This window comes from Labeo rohita, chromosome 2, assembly GCF_022985175.1.
Source record: "Labeo rohita strain BAU-BD-2019 chromosome 2, IGBB_LRoh.1.0, whole genome shotgun sequence".
Classification (NCBI taxonomy): domain Eukaryota; kingdom Metazoa; phylum Chordata; class Actinopteri; order Cypriniformes; family Cyprinidae; genus Labeo; species Labeo rohita.
Genome location: NC_066870.1, coordinates 17,640,161 through 17,664,916, shown reverse-complemented (window position 1 = coordinate 17,664,916; position 24,756 = coordinate 17,640,161). Strand labels below are relative to the sequence as shown.

The window sequence follows — 24,756 nt, the reverse complement described above, 5'->3', positions numbered from 1 at the left end:
TCAGACTGACTGAGGATGAGGAATGTGAGCAACTGAGATTGGAGAAAGGGTCTCTGGGTCAGTGTTTCAATTAAAAAAAAACAAAAAAAAAAAAAAAAAAAAAAAAACTGTAAAGTTTTATTTATTTTGGTGTGTTTTTATGTCAATATATATTATTTATTGACTAACTGAAATAAAATGTTACATTTTTTTAAATATTTTATTTTAGTTAACATTGATTTGATTTTAAGCAAAATACTTATTTTTTTACGATTTTAATTTTAGGCAATTATAATTACCCTGCTCCAGGTCTCCAAATATGATCTACTAACATGACCTAGATTTTAAAGGAGGTGTGTATAGTCAAATTTACTAAGTGCATTCAATTCTACATAAGAAAAGCCTAATTCCCATGTCAATCCTAACAAAAGTCAGACCCTGTTCAGCCCCACTGTAGTACTAGAAACACAATTATGGAGGAGAACACAACGACACTGCCAGACGCCACAAGGTCAAGCAGGGCGACAATATTACTGCTAAATATCAGGTTGTTATGATTTCATAATACTCAGCTGAGGTGAACTCAATTTGGAGTACTGTACAATAACAATGAATTAGTCTGAAAAGAAAAAGCTGCTACTAAAGAATGTGTCTGGATACTGGGCTCACAGTTCTGACTGTGCTTCCCACTCCTAGCTGGAACTGACCTAAATTAAACACAAATACAATGACCTTTGGACAATTAGCGGATTCCTTCAACTGCCAAAGGAGGGGCGAAGAGTCATACCCATTTAAACTTAGATGGCATGATTTTTTAATTCAAGTGTATTTTAAAAGCAATTTCTTTTAAAATAATTAAATTGAATATTTTTTAGAAGTTGCATTTAAAATCTACTTTAAAAATATGTCCTCATAGATTGAATTACATAAAATTAAATATAAAACATTTTTTTCACCTAGCCCACCAAATGAGCCAGGACTGCCATCGTGACACTTTTAAAAAGAAAATAGGTGCTGACGCCTTTCTGTTTACCTACTGAGAGTACAGGGTACAGAAAAAAACAAAATTAGGAAACCCACTGTAAGTAAACAGATGTCTAATCTGTTTGTGTTCTAATCTGGCTTTCTGGGAAAAGCATCTCCAGATAACAACCTTTACTCAACATTGGTTACAGGGTCATACGGCTCCACAACTTTCTCTCTCCGCTGTATTTGCCTGGTCTTCTATAACATTCTAGCAGGTGTTTGCGTCTTTTACATAAGGGCGCCATGAGCCATCTCCACTGTGTCCTTGAGGAAGAATGTCCCAGGGAAAAAAAAAAAAAAAAAATCCATGGCGAAATCAATAGCAGCATTGCATAAAACTCACAAAAAAAAGAACCACTGCCAATTACCAACCACAGGTTTAAATATGTACCCTAGCAATTCAGAAAATCAACATTTCTTAAATCACCTAGTCAAAATACAAATATTCTTAATAGTGCTTTTCAGCACAGAGTCAGAAATGGCATTTGTCAGCTTGTGGGTAGAAACTGAGGTGAGGTCTGTGAAACTCTAAATGAAGACGTAATGTAACCGCCAGGCTCCAGGCCCAGAGTTGCTGCCGTGCTGATTGTATCTCTCCAACAGCTACTGGTTGGGGGTCTGCTTTCATGTCTGGCTGATCATGAGCGAGATAAAGATTACGGTTTGGAGAGCTCATTCCAGATCAGTACTTGCTACATATTGATTACTTCTTTCATCTGCCAGATAGGAATCACCATGTGGTTTGGAACGAAGACAGATTCTTATATAATGCCTAATAGATCATAATAGAGACGTAAGAGCCCTGGACAGACCACAAATCTCACTTACAGAGGTGAGAGGATGAGAGGTAGTCGCTCCTGAAGGCATTATTAAATTTCGCATTGATTTTTGTTGTTGTTTTGTTTTGTTTTAAAGCTGGAAGCTGGAAGCTGTCGCACACACGTACACTTGCAAACACATTCTCAAAAAAAGTTTTGGTGCAGCACAGGCGACTCTACTAATTTATAATGTGGAGTGACATTTAAATAAAGTGGAAAATAAATATTCCAGCTTATGTTTTTGGACACGTGGCATGTTGTCCGTGTGAGTCTATTATCTATTAAAATGAACAGAAATCAAATTAAATGACAAAAAATATATTTTTTCCTTCCCCAAGTTTATACTATTATACTATTTTGAAATTATGACATTGACATTTTGCATTTACCTGGGAGATGTAGCCAGGAGGCACATGGATGGGTGGGATGGATCCATTGGGTGACATCATTGGAACCTCCGCAGGCCCTGTGCATAGAGGAAAAGAAACATGCTGTAAAATATTCATATTGAGCTTGGGTATGTTATGCATTACAATCAACTAAGAACAAATAGGCAAAACAAGAGACTAGAATCAGTGTTAAATACAGTGATCATATTTTAGTTTGCAAAAAAGAGGACAGTGGGGATGCAGATGCGTGGGGGGTTGAGGGGGTTGAGGGGGTTAAAAAGCCCCCCAAAATAGCCATATCTAAATTCATTTCCATACCTAACCCTTGTGCAGATTGATCATAAACACAGCTAAAGGCTTCCTACCAGTGGCCATCACAAAACTTAACATCTTACACAGGTTTATTACAGGTAGAATGCAAAATGTGTCAATACAAGCATTGTAGTCCAATGTAATTTCTGTAATATTTCAAACATTTAACTCCCAGGAGAAAATCAGCCCTTCGCAACAGTTTAAAATCAGCCCAATTTTGTGCAAAAAATGCGGATCTGATCTTGTAAGATGTGCTCCCTTTATACAGAGTGCATGTGATCACGAAATTGAAAGTGAAAGTGAACAGCCACTCATTTAAAAGAGATTTAAAAACTGCATACAATAGCGGTTCCCTGATTCGTGAAAATGATATTCAATATTACAATGACTGTGTGAGCAGGCAGTAACAGCCTGAAATTCAGCGGGAGCGGGATCAAGAAAACAGTCCCGCAAAGGGCTTTAATACAAAAATGCACACAATGCAACTGTAGAAAGAAAAAGCCAAATTCCGGACATCTTTGGCAATTTAGAAATCCCAGTTGGACGCATTTTTTTGGGTCCAAAAAGAGCACGTCCAGGGAAAAGAGGATGTATGATCACCTTATGTTTAAGGAATAGTTCACACAAAAATAAAAATTCTGTCATTAATTACTCACTCTCATGTTGTTTCCAAACCTTTAAGACTTAAACAAATTAAGACGTTTTTGATGAAATCCGAGAGCTTTCTGACCCTGCATAGACAGCAATGTAACTATCATGTTCAAGGCCCAGAAAGGTAGTACAAATATTATTAAAATAGTCCATGTGACATCAGTGCAGTAGTACCATTGCTGTCTATGCAGGGTCAGAAAGCTCTCAGAATTCATTAAAACTATTATAATTTTTTTTCCGAAGATGAACAAGGATTTACAGGTTTGGAATGACATGAGAGTGAACTATCCCTTTAAGAAGGAATACACCTTCTTAGTGATGTATTCATTAAATTCTGTGAATGTTCTGCCCCTTGTGTGAGCAGTTATTAAATATTTTGCCTGACTTGATCTATGCTTTAAGAAAGCAGCATTCTCAATGAATGCATTTTTCTGTTTAAATGCAAATATCTGCAGATTCTGTCTGGGCCTGCTGATAAACACCCAACTATGAATTGGTGAAAACGATTATAAATAGATATCATTCCATCCTCATTGGCAAGCGGCCTACATGCTGGATACTAACCAGAAAGTGATAAAACATACAAACAAAGCAAACTGGCCAATAAAGGCCGCCCCACTTGGCACGACACAGAGGGCTGTGGGTAATGGAACTAGAGCAGTCCAGACAGACCGTTATGCAGGACTGGAAAGGACTCAAGCAGTATGGAAACTCTCCCGTCGCTCTGAGAGCCTCTCATCAGGCCTGATTTACTGCACGTCCACGATCCCTCGCTCGCTTTGACTTTATGACTGATGGGATCACCGTACATGACAAGTCACGCACCTCAAGGCAAACTCCAGGCCCACTGTGAGACTTTACTCTAAATAAACATTCACTTCATTTTCCTTGGTTCAATTGTAAGCTAGCAGTATCATTTTCTGAAAAAAAATATTTCAGCAACATTCACCAGGTTGTTTTGTTTACAGCCTGGAGCCGTTAAGCTTGATAGAGAAGAACGGACGTATAAAAGAGGAAGTGTATCATTTTTAAAAGCATTATGGAATTACTAAAATAAAAATGTTTCAAAATACACTGTACAGAGGTTTACAGAGTCAGCAGCTTGAACTTAAACCATCTAGGCTAAAATCATCCACTAGTTAGTCTAAAGCAAATCTGATCCAAATCCCCCATCAACCATTTTTAGATTCACTGAAACAAATATATTCAAATCCTAAGGCAAATCCAAATTGTGCTGTTGACTTTTCCATTGCGGTCTCTCTCTGCTCACAGTAGTGGAGGTCTGACTAAACCTGGTAAAGACATCGTCCCCTCTTGAGACAGCAGCAGTCAGCTCCGCAATGTTTTGGCCAGTATAAATCTCAGAATGGACTGTAATGAATTCTACAGTTCATTCTTCATTAGCTGCCAAAGCCTGTTCACAACAACATTGCTAGTCACTACTATGTCATATCCTGAAGGAACATTCCAGAACCGCTCGACTAAAACAGTTCTCATAAGAGGTGCTAGAATAACAGTGAAAAGATGGATGAATCTGTTTAGACAGTGTTACACGTGCAAAAAATTACAGTGAGAAGTCTTGTTGGATCAGTTTGTTCGGATGTTCTACACTGTAAAAAAAAATTTTGGCAGCTGTGGTTGCCAGAATAATTTTGTAAAAAATACAAAAAAAAAACAAAAAAAACCCCACTGTAAACACATTTACGACCAAAAACTGTATGTTTTACAGTACAAAACTGTAATTTACAAACAAGAAATTTTGAATGTAAATCAGTCAATTCAACAACGCACACTGCTATTAAAATCTGTTTTGCACCTATAACATACTGTCATCCACCATAATAATGCAGGTGGTTAAAGAGAAAGCCACATGAAGAATCAAAGCTCATCACAAGAAGCTTGGCCACAAGCAGAAGTATATACTAGTATATAAAAGGTGCACAGAGTCATTCACGCAAACACAAAACACCATCATGGTAACACACAACACTTAAATAATGCAATAAACATTCATTAAACAACAGAAGATGTAACAAAGCCCAAATGTACATAACTGTTAACACAAACTATTAAAAAAAAAAACATGATTATTTAAACAAAATACTTTCAAATGTGTAGTGTCACACAGGGAATTCCAGGAATATCAGTTTACAGTTTTCGACTGTAACTTATACATTGATTTGTTCTTTTTTACTTCTAAAAACTGTACAATTGACAGCATTTTACTGTAAAATTACAATGAAATGTCTGGTTAGATCTTTTACTGTTTTTCCCTGTATTTAGTATGGGAACTTACTGTTAAACTACTAACAGTTTTTTTTTGCATTTTTACAAAACTTTACAGTTAAAATTACACTTATTTTTTACAGTGTAGTTCTAGTTATACTGTCGTAATTAAAAAAAATAATAAATACATTAATGCTTTATCCACAAGTTTCCGGGAGGCGCTACTGTAAAAAAGAATGTGGGTACAACTTCCGGTAAGGTAGTGGACGTAGTATACCAATGTTATTTTGTGTGCTAATTAGTGAAGAGGCTAAGTGTTTTTTTAGACCATTGTTTACTTTGTAAAGTTGCACACCTTTATGAGAGATGCCGTTACATTCTTACGGACAACATATGCTTTTCGAATTTGTGTTATTAGCAAGTTTGGATCGCTAAATCTTGAATGACTGTCAACTAGTGAAATGACATTTGAATCGAGACATCAGAGCTTGTGTTAAAGGGCATGCCAGATGAAGCCTTGATTCAAGGCTTGTTAACGTAGAAATCCCTTTCGTAGAAGCCTCACTTTCTGTCCAGTCACGTGCACGATTCACTCATGTCGTAACGTTCAACCCCCAGATCTTACTTTGCGAGTACATTTTCATTAGGACCTATATAATAATTACATTTTTAAATACCCAGTCATAAAAGTAATATGAAGAATACTTATAAATTATTTCAGGAAAATTAAATATATGCCATATGCAATTAATATATGTGTAAATTATTCTTATATTACATCATATTGATATTCGTCCTAACATTTAAAGGCACTATTCAGTGGGTAAATTAATTTATCAGAGTCAGAAATTCAACAAACAAACACCTGACGGTTAGGCTTTTATTTGTTCATATAACATGGACCAATCTATGGAAATTGTGGTGAATGCGTCTTCCGACGGAGCTTTAGTCTTTTGGCTGCTTTATTTTTTACTAACCACCAGATTGCGCTGTTTTTCGACACTCTCAAAGCTTTGAATCTTTTCCCGAAACAGTCAGAGGAAAGTCTCGGTGCTTCACTTTATTTGCCCGTCACTCCTGTCAACTGTTGAATTACTGAGTGTCACGTCAAGCTTGTTTACTTTGAACCGGAAGACGCTCCCACTTTTGACGCAAGGCCTCATGGGGCGTAGGAAACTTGTGGATAGGATTGCAGTTCTTTTTTTAAAGAACTTTTTGCTTCAATTCTAAGTTTTTAATGTTATTTATCTTGTAGCTAATTGGTTAGTTTTATGGCAAGAATGAATGGGAAAAATATTTAGAGAAACAAGGCCACTAAGGGGATGGATACTGTTGTCTATATACTATTGCTAGCTTTAAATCTGCTTGACTGCACTTTTTTTTGTTTTTTTGTTTTTTTTTTCCAAAAAACTACTGACTGTGGCTGGCAACTCACTGCAGCTTGTAGCTAACTACATTTCCACCTGGCTGTACCTAGCTATTACTAGTTTGTAGCACTTTTTTTTTTCCAAAACAATTGTTGACTGTAGCTAGCAACTCATTGCTAATAGCAAACTTCACAAGAGCAGAAGGACTGTAGCCAGTATTACTAACCGCTTATAGCACTTTTTTTCCTAAAAATATTGCTGCCTGTAGCTAGCAGCTCACTGCTAATAACTTGTAGCTAACTACACTTTCACAAGAGTAGCCTGACTATTTTTATTACTAGTTTATAACACTTTTGTATTTCAAACAATAGCTGACTGTAGCTAGCAACGCATTGCTAATAGCTTGTTACTAACTACACTTTCACAAGAGTAGCATGACTGTAGCTAGCTATTTATTACTAGTTTAGCCTTTTTTTTAATAGCTGACTGTAGCTAACAACTCATTGCTAATAGCTTGCAGCTAACTACACATTCACAAGAGTAGCCTGACTGTAGCCAGCTTTATTAACAGCTTTAGCACGTTTTTCTAAAAATAGCGGACTGTATCTAGCAACTCATTGCTAATAGCTAACTTTTACAAGATTAGTCTGACTGTAGCTAGCTATTTTTTGCTATCAGCTTAAAGCACAATATTTTTAAAACAGTAGCCTTATTGTAGCTAGCCACTTATTACTAGTCACTTGCAGCCAACTACAATTTTAAATGACTAGAGCTTTATTTTAGCATAAAAGCAAGTAGTATTTTAAGTTTAGAAAGCTAGAGTTTCAAAACGTAAGGTGATTTTAGGAAGACTTTGCGAGGTGAAAGCTAAAAGGTGAAAACTTGAGAATATAATTAACAAAAATCCACAGGACAACATCATATCTAGAGGGTAAAAAGGGTTTTTCAGAAGCTGTTTTTCCAGTAACAGCTAGACTCCAGCTGACTTCAAAGGGCTTTTCTTGGTTAACTGGTGAGAACAGAGGAGGAGTCCTTACTGGAAGTGTGTGTGTACGTGTACAAGTGGTGCACAACAGGGGCCCTGTGTGCGTGGCCCTAGACTGTGACCTTGCTAGCAGAACAAATCCTTGTAGAACAAATTAGTCTATGATGATAAACACAAACAGGCTGTCAGTCAGAGCAAAGTCGAATGAGTGGGTGTTTGCCGGTTCTCGGTGTGTATGCAAGTGTATGAAAGTGTGCACGTGGGTGGTTTGCAGTAGATGCAACTTGTGTGTTTAGTCATTTTTACTTAACTAGTAAAATAAATCAAGGTCTGTACTGTGTACATCCACCCACATAAGTATTTACACAAACACAGCTGACACAAATGTACTAGGATCATCGTAATACGTAAAATAATTAACTCAGAGAAACAGCAGACGGACAGGAAGAGCTGCGGCTTCTTCAGATTATTCCTGCTGACGTAAAGGAGACTGATTTTGTGCTCAATCCAACCATGTGTGGGGATCTTGAACATCTTGAACCTATAAATTATAGAATTTTGCTCTATTTGTAAGCCATGGCAAAGAAAAATTAGGCAATGGTGGAAAAAAAAAAAATCCAAAAATGCTGACAAGGTTTTTTTTTCTCCAGGCTTAGCTATAAAGCTTACCCAAAACTGGCAATACTAAAACTGTCAAAAGATGAGAAACAGTGGCTATTTGACATGAGAACTGTATGTGCTGCAGTATCGTCACAGAACATGCATCACAACACAGCAAATACTAACAAAAAAGTACCATGGTTTTCTTCGAAGTACATGAATATGCTAATAAAGTACTACAGTGCATATACTCTATATTATGTACGATGTAATACTCATGACTCCACCGTACCATGGTACTACCAGAACTTTTTCTTTGTACTGGTGTACAAGCAGCACATACTGGAAACAGGAAGCATGTATAATATGAGGTACAAATGCTCTGAAGAGTCCATGAGTGTCCAACACATGACTATGCAGAAGGAAAAGAAGGCCTCTGTCCTTTAATGTGAAATGCATTATTCATCCCTTCTTTCTTGCACAGTGGTGCACAGTGGTACACAGTGGAGCACAGGGAACACATGTGGGCCTAAGGGAGTCGGTATGCTTTAATGAAGCGTTCAGTTTGAGGCCGAGAGCTGCCTGGAGCCACGGTCAGGCCTGGTGGAGTGCGAGCTCGTGTGCGTGCTGAGCACACAGAGGACGCCTTTTCAGCCCTGCCCTCCCTGGTGGCGTACTGTACATACACAGAGAGCACTCATGTGAAGTCTACGCTGAACCCACACTGGCAGCTTTCTTTCAGCTACTCCACAGCAATGCAGCCAAACTCATCTCCTCTCCAACCTAAGTGTCCTGAAGCATGCTGAAGAACTGAGCTATATTCTCATATCTAAATCATTCTGTGGCTTTGAAGTATGTCAAAGTACACTCCAGTGTCGGTCAAGCACTGCTTGCTTGAGCAGATGGATGAATGATGGATGTCACATTAGGTTTCCATACGGCATTTTCAAGACGGCATAAGGGCCCGTCAATCAATAAAACAACAGAATGATAAACCGATATATAGATAGATAGATAGATAGATAGATAGACAGATAGATAATAGATAGACAACGATAACGATATAATGACAGAACAAACGAATGATAGAATTAACAAAGAAATTAATGAAGTAACAAATTAACGTTCAAACGAATGATAGATAGATACAAATTATAGAACAAACAAAACTTATCGAATGAATGATAGAACAAATTAAAATATAGAACAATCAATAGAATGTTAGAATGATAGACAAATGAAAGAACAATAGATAGAAGGACGGACTGATAGGTAGAACGATAGAACGTAAGAACGACAGAACGATAGACGACAGAACAATAGATAGAAAGACAGACAAACAATAGAACAAATTCTAGAATGAACAAAAAACAATGAATGATAGAATGCATTATAGAACAAACAACAACAGAATGTTAGAACGATATACTGTATATACAGAACGATAGAACGTTAGAACAATTTATTGTATATATAGAACGATAGAACATTAGAACGACAGAGCGATAAATAGAATGACAGAACAACAGATAGAACGACAGATTGATAGATAGAACGATAGAACATAAGAACAACAGAACAATAAAATGATAGACAGATAGATAGACAGACAGATAGATGATAGATAGACTATAGAATAAACAACAATAGATTACATGAAAGAATGATAGATGGAACAATAGAACGCTAGACCGAACTATAGATAGAATGATAGAATGAACTAAGAAACGAACAAACATAGATAGACAGATGAACAAAAGGTAGAACGAACGAACAAACGAACATTAGGGTAGAATGAACAAGCGAACAAACGACAGGTAGAATGAACGAACTGTAAATAGATGGGTAGAAAACAAACAATAGAACAAATTGTAAACAAAAATTACTGAATGAACAATAGAGCAAATTATAGAACAAACAACAACAGAATGTTAGAATGATAGAACGAAAGCACAACAAAACGACAGAATGACAGAACAATAGATAAAATGATCGACAGGCAGGCAGACAGACAGACAGACAGATAGATAAAATGAATCAATGACAGGTAGAAAGAAAACATTCAGCATGAATAAATGAAAGAAAAATAGGTATAACAAACAAATGATAGAACAAACTAGATGACAGAAGAACAAATGACTAGGAAAGAATGAATTCTAGATGGAACATCTACAGACAGACACTACAGGAAGTAGCAAACAGTCTTCAGGTAATAACCTGTATAACCTGTATATTTTGCAGAAAAAAATGTGCAGTATTTTGAGAGTTTACAAAAGTACATCAGGATGGGATGGTGGTATGTTACAGTCCACATGAGGCAGGGATATGGGTACATGGAAAGCAAGCAATTTGAAATCTGATTAGCAATTCAAGGATGTCAGGTAGGTTAATCTGGAAAGGAATGTCTTTAAACGTAAGCCAATAAATCACACCGTCTACTTTATCAGGTCCGCTAGAAATGGGAACAGCATAGCAACAGTATCCTCATTCTAAAACTGATAACCAAAACCCAACATGCACTGACAAAATCTACATGAATATGAGCAGCACTGAAAGGCTGCTGCACTGATAACAGTTTTCTAGGTTTTCAAACAGGGTAACAGAGTCTTCTTGTAGCGCTTCCAGAGTACTGGAGAGGGCAGTGGCACCAAACACTGTTGTCTTTCCAATCTCAGTGGCCAGTTCTCCTCTCTCTCTCTGCACAAGAGGCTCCATTCAGGGGCCAGCCACTGAGGCTCCCAGCACAGAGACAGTAATATGCTCCCAGTTGGCAAACAGACGTGTGTTTGGACAGTCTCTGTAGTTCTCTCCACTTAGCAAACACCAGCATTCCTGCAGCTCTGCAGCCAATGGACACATGCACAAACCCTCACAACAAGAACCCAATGAGACCAAGTCACTCAGCCTGACCTCCATGGAAGCACATGGGCCTCTTGCGAGCTGCAAGACCTTCGTTCATCTTCAGAACACAGCTTAAGATATTTTCAATGAAATCCGAGAGCTTTCTGACCCTGGATAGACAGCAACGCAACTACCATGTTTAAGAACAATAAAGGTAGTAAGGAGATTGTTAAAGTAGTCCATTTGACATCAGTGGTTCAACCGTAATTTTATGCCACTTGGACAATACCACCAAGACTTGTGACATCAAGGGGTCAGAACCTTATTTTAAGCTTATAATGCTTATTTTTTAGCATTGTGGAACATATGAACCTTAATGCCTTGCAACATTTTAAATGAATTCAGTCAAACCAGACTATAATTAGAGTAAGAGAGAGAGGCAGCTTTAGAGAACGGGATCCCTGTCAACTTTCTCCCTTATATCTGGAGAGCGAATATTTTCCATCCTAAACCTTCACCCAGCCAATAAAATCCTTTAACATTTGTTATTTATTGAGCGAATGCATCAATTTTCCAACAGTAAAGAGATTTGGTGGATATTTGTTTACTTTCACAGCAGCCCTGAGGACACTGATGTAATTTTTATGACATTTCAATGAGCCCCTGTTGGAGGTAGAATCTATAAAACCATATTTGATTTGGCATACAAAACACTGGAATTCCTACCACAGATATCCAGCCTAGACAAGAGCCTGTAGAAATTCATGCAGGAGCACAGCCTATCCTTAACCATCCATCCTGCTAAGAAGAATCTGGGGCCAGAATTATGCTAGTATGTCACTCAGCAGGCCCAAATTAGTCAGAAATTTATCCCCTCAGGCAGTAATTTTTCAATCAATCAGTCGATGGGTCACTGCTAAATTCAGTCAGTCATTCAGTATTATATTAAGTTAGTCAGTCAGTTAATCGGTCAGCAGCATATTCAGTCTTTCAGTGACTCATCAGCGCTATATTTATAGTCAGTTTTTTAGACCAAGAGGACTATTATGCAGAAGATTCAAAGGGCTTTATGATGATGAGACTGCTAAAACCTCTAGAACATCACCCAAAAACTTTGATATTTTAATCTTGGCATTTGACTTCCTAAAAAGTCCTAAAGCGCCAAATGACCTAATCTTAATGTGGAAGATCAGTTTGATCCGTGCCAATAAGCACAAATAAGTTTTGTGCAGTCTGATGATGTTTGTTGTGATTGGATAAGAATTTAACGTGCCTGACCGACTACAATTGGCCGACAGACATTGACAGGTTTTTACACAGCAGAGACCAATTAATACAGTTTGTGTTCCAGTCTGGACATAAAATTTAAACATATAATGAGGGTGTAAGTGAAAAACAGTCTTATGTAAGATTCACTGTTTGCTCAGTGAAAACATGTAGGTGAGACGTCTATGAAAGAAACCAACAATAACAAACATTTTCAGTGAATTCACAACTCAGTCTGGATATACCGTTTTAAAATCTGACAATATTGTCCATGAAAAACGTTCTGACATCTTTCAGATGAATCTGCGACATACATGTGCTAACAGGGCAGGGTATGGTTTATCATTCTGCTCTGGTCTGGGGTTTTGCTGAGGCACGTTTAGTCTGACAGACAGATGAATGTTGGAGTTTAATGCCGTGTTTGAGTCGTGTCAGGATTATCGCAATTATCAGATGTCAACTTGAAGACTGTAGCTGACCTGCTCACGCCCTTGAACTCTGAAATGATTCGTTCTATGGCAACATTCATAAGACCAAAATTGATCCATGTGCGACCTTGTTGATCGTGGCAGCAAAATACAATATTAAATCAAATTAATGCACCTTTCTTTGTTTAAACAGAAATAGGTGTTGAGGTGCCTAACAACCTTTAACTGCTAAAAATGAAGCTATTTGGTTTTGAGCTTGAACTTAGATACACCCTTACGAAAAGTAACCATGGTTTTACAACAAATAAAACCAAAAAAACATGGTTAATACAGCTTAATTGTTTGTTTGTTTGTGTTTAAAGCCATTCCAGCTTCTATGGTTACTACAGCTTAACCAAATTAAACATGGTTTTGCAACTCTACCCTGACAGCACATGTACATCACGGAGACGTCTATTTGATGTCTGCATTTACATCTGCAAGATGTATTTTTAAGAGTGTTTGCTCAATTGTAATATGTCTATTGGACATTTCCGATCAGATGTCAAACATACATATATTAGATGTCTTTAAGATGTTTATGATTTATAACATATGTAAAAAAATGACATCTTACAGATGTCTGTCAGACGTTTGTACACAGCAGCTGCTTTCCAGATCAAGAGATCTTTAACATCTTGCAGACGTACGTGTGCTATCTGGGTAACCATAGTTTAACCATTAACTGTTCATATCCTCAGCAAACTGTTGACTTAAAAGTCAAAAACATGTAAGGTTAGTGCTCTTGAAAAAAGATGACTGCTAAGCTACGTTAGCTTGTTTTCTCAGGCAGTAAAATTGCTAGCAAAGCAGCTACATTAGATGTAGCTTGCTAAATGTTTGTGTGATGACCTGTAGGGACTTTATTTACTCCATTTACTTGATTTACTCACCCCCATGTCATCCAACATGTTCATACATCTCTTTCTTCAGTCAAAACAAATTACGAAAAAAAGTAAAACAATGATGTTGGGCAATTTTTTGGGGAGTTTTTCGGCCTACCCTACTTTTTTGAACTGGAGTACACAGATGAAGAACTGACCACGGGTGACCTTTCCAACGCGATTATGTAATGCATGCACTCACGCATCCGCACTGCAGAGCTGGTGCAAGATGAGCATTTGTGGTTAAAAAGTATAGAAATGTGAAACCTGCTGGCCACCATTGAAGTCCACTATATGGAGAAAAATCCTTGTTTTTTTTACCTTTAAAAACCTTAATTTCTTTGCAACCATAGAAAGAAAGGTTGACATGAACATCTTGGAAGATCTGGAGGTGAGTAAATTATTAGGACATTTTCATTCACAGTATCTCAACAGTATTATCAGAGGTTGACTAATAAGTCTTTTAACAGTTTGCTCTTGAATTATTATTTTTGGTCCACTAATCCCAAATAAGAATTTGACTGAAAGTGTTAGCATGATGTCGCTTTAATCAACAGCTTGATGACATGCATTTGCTGTTGCACAATGCAGATGGAGAGTGTCAGACACACTCAAAGTGTCGTGTTTACTGCTGTGGTTGACTGTAAAGAGAGTTGAAGACACGCTTCAGCACAGCTGCAGTCTGTAGGGAATATCCTCACACACACACATATAAACACACACTTTTACTTACACCATCATTAGAAAACTCCTTTCGCATACCACATGGTGCTTTAAAAGCTGCTCATCTGTCACATTAGAGGAGTAGAACTGTAGTCAGACTCTTTAAGTAGAGAAATGGGCCCATTAAAGAGTATGATTTAGAAATCCAGTAAAGAGCTGCGCTCATCATCTCTTCCTGGCAGGATCTCAGACTTGATTCATCACCAGCTCCATTAGAATCTCATCAAGTGTATTATTAGACCAATTGATGAGTATCTGGTCCTAACTAAACTAAACTAAGCATGATCTGGGATTAGGTGGTGTCACTCAAACATTTTCCTAAGAGACTTCTGGAACCAATCAGAGCTCAGTATCACAATAACCCAGGATCTTTTGCAGATTCAGCTGGATTTAAGGCATTACCTACCAAGCTACTTTGTGAAAACATAGGGAAAAGCGCAAGAACAAAAAAAAACATATGATGATTTATACTGATGTGTTTTTGTGGTCCAGAGGTTTTATTATAAAAAATGAAGTAGCAAAGAGGTTGAAACAGAGGTGAAAGCTGCTCGGCCGTACTGCACACGTACATCCATTTAATAAATGGCAGACGTGTACACCGCCACAGGCGGGGCAGGGTCAAGACACAGACCGCATGGTATCCGTCACATCTGACTGTGCACGCCTAAGCTTGCTTGAGATACTTCTCTACTTGCAAACACTTAAAACATCAAACAGTCCCAAATATAGAACAGTTATATCAATCCACCAAAGACAAAAGGGTTTGGCCTTTGACCTAGAGGTCATAGTTTGATATCACTTAACCAGCCCAGAGCTTTTTTGCTACCTGTTAAAGTAAGGACATCCGGCCTGTCACAATCTACATGTAAGAACTTTATCAGTGAGGCTAAAATTATGCATAGGAAAGGATAGTCACTAAATCTAGACACACACACACACACACACACAAGCGCACAAAAAGTAGGCCTACTTGTACTAGACACAAGGACTAACAGAGCAAAACAGCTGTACGTCAGGATTCCAGTGAAACAAGTCAACATAAACATGTCTATACACACCAGTATATTTAAGAGGCCATACTGAGATGACGTCCCCCCTGTACCCTCTTTGTATGAATTCCTTCATTTGCCAAATTTTTGTTTCTCTCAGTCCACCTCAAACGCACACATACCCTGCAGGAGCAAACGCTGAGCAGCTGTGCGCTCCTGCTATAGAAACATGCAAAGGCAACATTTCCTGAAAACTCTGTCAAACATGGCTCCCAGTCATGCAAAGTGTGTGCAGCGTGGGCCGTGTGCTGGGTGTGCTCCTACACGTCTGTCCTTTTAAACTTTGGCAGCTCCAGCTGAATGCTGCACGTCTCCACCCATCTCGGTAGCCAAGTCTCTAATACCCTAATGAGGACACTTATTATTCTTTCTTACTCTGCTAAAGCTTTTACTTTTTTTCCCCTTGTTAGTAAATACTGTACTGTAACTAAGGCAAGCATCATTATTATTGGTCATACTTAGTTGGGTCAGGTGTTTCAACAATATTTGTGCTACAGAAAGAAATGACAGCTCAAACAGTGCAGCTTGTGTTATTTATGCTACCTTTAGTCAGAATAGTCAGAATATCAGGATATAAACTCGCAGTTGCAAAATAAAAGTTCTTTTTTTCTTACAAATACAAGTTGCAATTCTGACTTACTTAGAATTGTGAGTTTATATCACGCAATACTGACTATAACTTGCAACTGCGAGTTTATATCACAATTCTGAGAAAAAAAAGTCAGAATTGTGAGTTTATATCTTGCAATTCTGACTTTATTTCTCACAATTCTGACTTGCTCGGAATTGCAAGTTTATGTCACACAATACTGACGTTATAACTCACAACTGCGAGTTTATCTCGCAATTTTGAGAAAAATGTTACAGTCGAGTTTATATCTTGCAATTCTGACTCTTATTTCACACAAATCTGACTTTCTCAGAATTGCAAGTTTATATCATGTCATACTGACTTTATATGATACTGAGTTTATATCTCCCAATTCTGAGAAAAATGTCACAAATACAACTTTGCAATCACACAATTCTGAGAGAAAAAAAGTGAGAATTGTGAGTCGCAGTTCTGACTTTATTTCTCAGAATTGCAAGTTTATACTTCACAACTCTGAGGAAAAAAGTCAGAATTGCGAGATGTAAACTCAAAATTGCACACACACACACAAAAAAAGAGTCAGAAATGTGAGATAGTCTGAAAGAAGTCAGAATTAGCTTTTTTATGTTTATGTTATGTTTTATGAGTGGTGGAAATGTGTGCTTCTTTATAGTTCATGAACAATAAATTAACCTCTTACTTGTCATAATAAATTAAAATAAGATTTTAGAATGGGAAAAAATGTATTACTAAGTACAAAATAAATAATTTTGATTACTGATCAATGATTCATTACACTACTGCCATTACAAATCAAATCCCTGGACATGAATCACTGAAGCTAAATCCATCTACTTACCACAATGATTGCAGGTAAATTTAATGTATCAATTTTACCAATGTGAAAACACACTGTAAAAAAAAAAAAAAAAAAAATCAACTTAAAACAAACAGCTGGCAGGAGTGCATCTCTACAGCACGTACACCACTCAGAAACTAATCTAATCCTCTTAGTCCAGCACTACCAGCCAGTGTCCTCCACCAATGACCTCATCAACACACAACCCTGCCCTTATTGAAAAGATGACCCATACTTGCCTCCACCCTATTAAAGAAGCACACTGAAGTATACACTCCCATCCCTGCTCACTGGCAGGTCAGACAGCTGTAGAAGTATTAGGCCTCGTAAAGCTGAAACCTTGGGAGCATGTAAACCTTTGAGAGCACAGTGCCCCAAGGAGGACTTGTTCTCTCAGCGAAGGCCCAGCCCGGGCTCTTCCCTGCCAGCTCAGTTTTCTATTACCCTTCCCCTGGGACGGCTCCCCTGTATAGTAGGCCTTTGTGGGAAAGGAAAGCCCCTGAACCGAGACTGATCCCCTCCTGAGAACACACGCCCCTCCTGACTTACTCAGGCTTCCTCTATATTTACACAGAGAGCTCATGCTTTATCCCAAAAAAAACGCTCCATGGAAAAAAGTGTAAAGCATAAGCACGTGGACAAGACAGTGATTGATTTAAAATAGGTCATGTGATTCATGTGTTTTCATTGAAGTGTGAACGGAATGTAAATACCCAAATGGACAGATTTGAAATTATTAAATAGGAACTCAATGCATGAAATTACTTGGCCTATATTATAGAAACATCTGTTTATGACAAGCATATGTTTATAAGACTTGAAAAAAAACAACAGCAGGCAAATACTGCTAAGCATTACAGCCTGATGTTTCCCTGCTGTCCACCATTCTGTCAAGGGTCATCCAGCTAAATGTTTTGCATGAAATGATGTGAAGTTAAATCAGGTTAAGTTAAATCTTCATCAAACAGCTCTGTCCTGGACATTCATTTCTGAACAGTTTAGACTATAAATAGAAATTCTGGTGTTGCACAGTAATTTAAAGGGAGAGTTCACCTAAAAATACTACACAAGAGTACCACGACACATGCACTATTTTTGTTCTCTTTGCACACAAAAAGTATTCTCATAGCTTCATAAAATTAAGGTGGAACCACTGATGTCACATGGACTATTTTAACAATGCCATTACTACTTTCTGGGCCTTGAACATGTCAGTTGTGTTGCTGTCTATACAGGGTCAGAAGGTTCTTGGATTTCATCAGGTCTTACAGGTTTGAAACAACATGAAGATGAGTAATTAATGACAGAATTTTCATTTTTGGGTGAACTGCCCCTTTAAGTCAGTTGCACAAATCTGACCAAAGCTTTTTTTAAATTAATAATGCTAATTAGTTAGCATACAACATACAAAAGTTTGGGGCTCGCCTAAAAAATAAAGAACAAATTAAGCAGAACTGTTTTTCAATTACTTCATTACAGAATGTTTTTTGAGCAGCGAATCGGCATTAGAAAAATTTTTGAAGGATCATGTGACTCTAACAGACTTTTTTCAAAACGTTAGTGTGAATGTGCTTGCCAAGTACCGGCATTTCCGTCAGTCGCTGAAAAACCTGTATCTGTCGAGTGACTTATAGTTAGAGCATCACTTCTGAACTTTCCCCATTAACTGGACGTGTTTGTCTCTGGATGATTTCCTGACTGTTAATGGTGTATATACATGCAGGTGCCTTGACAATACGGCTCTGTAAACCTACTAATCGTAAATCGCATGTGTGTACACTCATGGGTCTGTGCTGTTTAGATGTTGTGTATGTGTGTGTGAAGGGTTCTGAGCTCAGAGGCCCAGGATCTCTCAGGGATGCCTGCGTCAGTGAGTGTGTGTTTGAGCAGAAGTCTGTGTATATTCCCGTCTATGTGCGGATGAGCAGGGAGGACTGAAAGAGAGAGGCCAGCACATGGGTGGTCCTTCACCCTTCCAGTACAGCTCCTCCAACACAACGTAAACCGACGGGACCTCCGGGGCCATGCTCGTCCTCCATCTATCAGCCTGGTACATGCACCACACCAAAAGCGAAAGATCTCCCAGAGAGAGTTTGGGGGTGATGTATGGACCTCAGCAGGGACATGGAGACACACACTTCATGTCCTGTAAACACTGCAGAGGCAGCAGGCGGCCCAGCTGAGGCAGACAACCAAATCAAGAGCAATTTACAGATTTATATCGGCCGGAGGGAAAAACAGGCACTCAGAGGGGAGAAGCATTAATCTCTAGGAGCCTTAATATCTCGCACTCTCCATCTATCTCTTAAATGACGCTCAGTGGCAACTTCCCGCTGAAAAGACCAGCGTACACCAGCGTGAATTTCCATGCTGATTCAGACTTGTTAATGTTGGTGAGTGCCGGTCAAATGTGCTGAACGATGATCATGCTGTTTACCAGTGAATACCGACTCAAAACAAAATAGAACGAAGCAAAAACATCAAAAAAAAAAACTTAAAACAAAACACATAAAATACAAAACTAACAACACAAAAAAAAAAAAAAAAAAAAAAAAAAAACACACAAAAAACTAAAAACACAAAAACAAAATAAAAACTAAGAACAAAAACACAAAAAATACAAAAAACTAACACAAAAATAAAACTATACTAAAACAAAATAAAAATAACAAAACACAAAAAGAAAAAAAAAAACTAAGACCAAAAACTAAAAATAAAATACAAAAAATTAACAAAAACTAAACTAAAAACACAAAAAAGTAAACTCTAAACTAAAACACACACACACAAAAAAAACACAGAATGAAAATACAAAAAAAATACAAAAATAAAAAATAAATAAATAAATAAAAATAAACAAAAACAAAAACCTAAGAACAAAAACCAAAATAAAAAAATGTAACTAAAAACTGAACACAAAAACAAAACTAAGAAACAAATAACAAAAAACACAAAATAAATAACTAAAAACACAAAAAGAAAACAAAAAACTAAGAACAAAAACACAAAAACTACAAAACAAAAAACTAAAAACCCAAAAGTAAACTAAAAACTAAAACCACAAAAACAAAACAAAAACGCTACGTAAGACCCTGTTCCTCAGCTGGGATTGTGTAGAGCTTTTTGAAGCTGCATTGAAAGTGCAATTTGGACCTTTAACCCGTTGGCCACCACTGCAGTCCACTATAAGGAGAAAAATCCTTGAATGTTTTCGTCAGAAACCATAATCTCCTTAAAGGAACACTCCACTTTTTTTGAAAACAGGCTCATTTTCCAACTCCCCTAGAGTTGAACAGTTGAGTTTTTGAATCCATTCAGCTGATTTACGGGTCTGGCGGTAGCACTTTTAACATAGCTTAGCATAGATCATTGGATCCGATTAGACCGTTAGCATCTCGCTCAAAAATGCCCAGTTTCAATATTTTTCCTATTTAAAACTTAACTTTTCTGTTGTTACACTGTGATTCAGTCAGTCAATCAATCAATCAATCAATCAAAATAGCGTAGTTTTTTTTTCATCCCAGATCTGACTTTTCTGTAATGTAAACGGTCAGAACGGAGCCAGATTGAGCACCTATTACTATTATTAATATTAGTAGGGCTAACACAAAAAGAAAACAAAAAACTAAGAACAAAAACACAAAAACTACAAAACAAAAAACTAAAAACCCAAAAGTAAACTAAAAACTAAAACCACAAAAACAAAACAAAAACGACTAAAAACTAAGAACAAAAACAAAAAGTAAAAACAAAAAAATATGAAACAAATAAAAACAAAACAAGATAAGCTTAAATAAATACAATTATAAGTTTCCAGAATGTGCTATGATTAAATTATAAAAAATGAACAAGTAAACAAACAAACAAAGCGTTTCCAGAGAGTGCTATCATAGTAGATATTATTTTTCTTCTTATCAACTATCATCATCATCATCATCATCATTATCATTATTATTAATAACCACCATCATTACAAAACTTAATGACACAAACTATGTACCTTAATTTTAACAAATCATTTGTACATCTGGAAATAATTGGTATGACTAAAGACCTAATGACTAATGGGATGAATGGGTACAGTATGCAATACTCTGAAAAAGACTGAATATTCACTACTGGTGATCAGCCGATTTTTTTCAGCAGGGGCTGACAGACATTTCTCTCGCAACATCATGCTAAGTGCAGCTTCTTCTTCCGGAAGAAGTCCATGTGACCATCTCTCAGTGGGGCAATGTGTACGGATCATGTGTCTAATCCATCTCTAGTGTTACAGTTCCATCTCCTCTCCATGCCTGCAGTCCCCTTTTCTCACAATAACCGTATCTCAGAGCCTCTCCCCGCAGCACGCACATCACAACACAGATTATGACATGCTGAGCTGTGTCATGTTCTCTGCTGAAACCTGAGTGGGCGCTCTGGAAACCCACCTCTTTTTGTTGTCATTCTTTTAGGGTGGAGATAAAGACGTGTCTGAAAGAACAGACAAACCTAGTTACAATAAGTAAAACAACAGCTTGAGAACCGCATGTGGATTTAGCACTTGCTTCGTGCCCCTCTCACTCCCTCTCCTTTGCTTCTCAAGAAAAGCCGCACATGTGGTGACCATATTGAGAGGAAACGGCAAAGCTCCGGTGCGGTGGAGCTATATCACATCACTGGCGCTTTGTTTTGGGAGCTGACCTACATACAGGGGCGTACTGGAGAGAGGAAAACACCCTAGTCGCCATTAGGAGAAAGGGGAAGGGTTGATGTTGGGTCGAAACTGGTACTCAACTAATCAGACACCCCTTTACAACCAAAATGGCGTCTGTTATTGTGTCAAAACTGGAGCTTGTTTCCAGTCTTTAAACTCTAATGACAACAAAACTGTGACAACAAATAAACACAACACATTGCGGTTTCTGCTTACGAGAGTTATGAGTTTCAAAACCGTATTCTGACATTTAAAGTTCTTTGATTTTGCATCTTTATACCATTGCAAGCTGCTTTTGAAAAGAATTATATTACTAAATTTATTAGGCAACACTTTATTTTAATGACCAATTCTCACTATTTACTAGTTCTTATTAGCATGAATATTACTAGCATATTGGCTGTTTATTTGTACTTATAAAACACATATTAATGCCCTATTCTGCATGACCATATTCTAGATTCCTTAACCCTACCTCATACCTAAACTTTAAGAACTAGTTCCAAAATAAAAAGGTCCTGATAGTTTACTCATCCCCATGTCATCTAAGATGTTCGTGTCTTTCTTTCTTCAGTCAAAAATAGATTAGGGTTTTTGAGGAAAACATTCCAGGATTTTTCTCCATAATGTGGACTTTGATGGGAGCCAATGGGTTGAAGATCCAAACTGCAGTTTCAATCCAGCTTCAAAGGGCTCTACACGATCCCAGCCAAGAAATAAGGGCTTTATCTAGCATAACGATCACTCATTTTCTAAAAAAAAAATAAAATTTACATACTTTTTAACCACAACCTCGATTTGCGAGTACCAATGAAGTACCATTCCAGTGTTTACAAAGAGAACATGCAAAAAAGTCAAACACCCTTTCCAAAGAAAGGTAAAACAACAATATCAGATGATTTTGAAGTTGGAGGAGAAAATAAGATGGAGTTTTTCACCTACCCTGCCTTTTTGAAAGTACACAGATGAACTAACCACGCGTGACCTTTTCAAGGTGATTACGTAATGTGTGAATTTGAAGATGCGTATCACAGAGGTAGTGCAAGATGAGCATTTGTGGAAAAAAACGTATATAATTTTCTTTTTATTGTTGACTTTTGTTGAAAATGACTGATTATTTCGCTACGTAAGACCCTGTTCCTCAGCTGGGATTGTGTAGAGCTTTTTGAAGCTGCATTGAAAGTGCAATTTGGACCTTTAACCCGTTGGCCACCACTGCAGTCCACTATATGGAGAAAAATCCTGGAATGTTTTCCTCAGAAACCATAATCTCCTTAAAGGAACAATCCACTTTTTTTTGAAAACAGGCTCATTTTCCAACTCCCCTAGAGTTGAACAGTTGAGTTTTCGAATCCATTCAGCTGATTTACGGGTCTGGCACTTTTAGCACTTTTAGCATAGCTTAGCATAGATCATTGGATCCGTTTAGACCGTTAGCATCTCGCTCAAAAATGCCCAGTTTCAATATTTTTCCTATTTAAAACTTAACTTTTCTGTTTTTACACTGTGATTCAATCAGTCAATCAATCAATCAATCAATCAATCAATCAAAATAGTGTAGTTTTTTTTTCATCCCAGATCTGACTTTTCTGTAATGTAAATGGTCAGAACGGAGCCAGATTGAGCACCTATTACTATTATTAATATTAGTAGGGCTGGGTGATATGGCAAAAATTTTAAATCTCAGTATTTTCAGAAGGTTTGACTGATTCTTGATTTTTTACGATTTTTAACTAGTCAACTTTAAAATGTAACTACATGATTCAAGTAACTTTTTATTTATTAACCTTCTAGTTAAAGAAAATTCTATTCCAAGTGCACCACACATATAGTTGTCGACATGATGTAAATATTAAACAAATCACTTGTTAACTATACTTGCAGAAAAGATGCATGAACTACAATTACATCTTGTACAAACTTGTCTTATATACACATGTTAAGAAATAATATGAGAAAAATGCTTTAAAAAAAGAAATCTCAAAAGTCAAGGTAATTCAAAATGACTGAAGATATAACACCAGTAGACTATTAACTATAAATGTTCTGTAAAAACAATGAAAAGCCTTTCAGCATGTGACCATGCAAACATGAAACATCAAACATACAGTAGGAATTCTTCGATTTCGTTGCTTTTCCATTGTAAACATGGACACGTTTGGCTTGCATTTGCATCTCTCGCAGCGTCTCATGCATGAAACGGCATTGTAAAAGCGCAGTGCTGAAGTTAAAAGAATTTCACTCCCATCTTCTTGCATGTTTTTCCTATTTCAGTGCCCGCATCGCATCTTTGTCAACACAAAAGCTCATTCTGGGTGAATGGCGCCTAGCAATATAAGCGCGTCACAAATGAACGGTTAATCACGTGCGCCGCATGCGGCTGGATCATTCTTTTCTCTTTATTGTTATCATTGGCATATTGCCAATAAGTGTTTAATTCTAACGTTTGGTAATATTTCTATTCAAAATCATGATTTCTCAGTTGCTAAAAAATAAAATAGTCGCAAAACATTACATTTGAATTAACTGATAAAATCCCTAAATATTAGTAGTAGTCGTCGTCGTCGTTGTTGTTGCATTAAACGTAATATCAGTTAATTTTATTGTAAGATAACATTTGAGTAATCAATTATAAATAAATAAATAATTGTTTTTTTTTTTTTTTTTTTAAGCCCAGAACTGACTTTTCTGTGATGTAAACATGCACAACAGATTCAGATTGTGCACTGGCACCAGTACCATATCAGTGAAAAAGGGGCTTGAGGGGCTTTAGTGGGTGACAAAGACAGAGAGAGAGAAAAGAAAGGAAGTGGACATGAAAAGTGTGGTGAACAAGATGCAGATGTGTGCTCAGGTCTGTTATTGTTGTTAGTCTGTTGTTGCTGTCACAGAGCAGCACTATATTTCCCTTAAAAACACTGCATACGAGAGAGGGAGAGAGCAGGAACTGACCGAGACAGGACACACCGCTGAAATAGCAGCAAGGCAGACAGAGTAAAGCCTGGGCCAGATTTATTGCTGCATAC

General features: G+C 37.3%; 1 protein-coding gene across 2 annotated transcripts in view; it reads right to left on the bottom strand.

Annotated features, from left to right (window-relative positions):
• fndc3ba (fibronectin type III domain containing 3Ba) overlaps nt 1–24,756 on the bottom strand; it is a 174,579-nt gene that overhangs the window by 76,000 nt on the left and 73,823 nt on the right. For both annotated transcript variants that reach the window (XM_051131518.1, XM_051131508.1), the window contains exon 4: nt 2,213–2,289. In XM_051131518.1, coding sequence (XP_050987475.1) covers nt 2,213–2,289 — 77 coding nt within the window. The remainder of the gene's footprint in view (nt 1–2,212; nt 2,290–24,756) is intronic.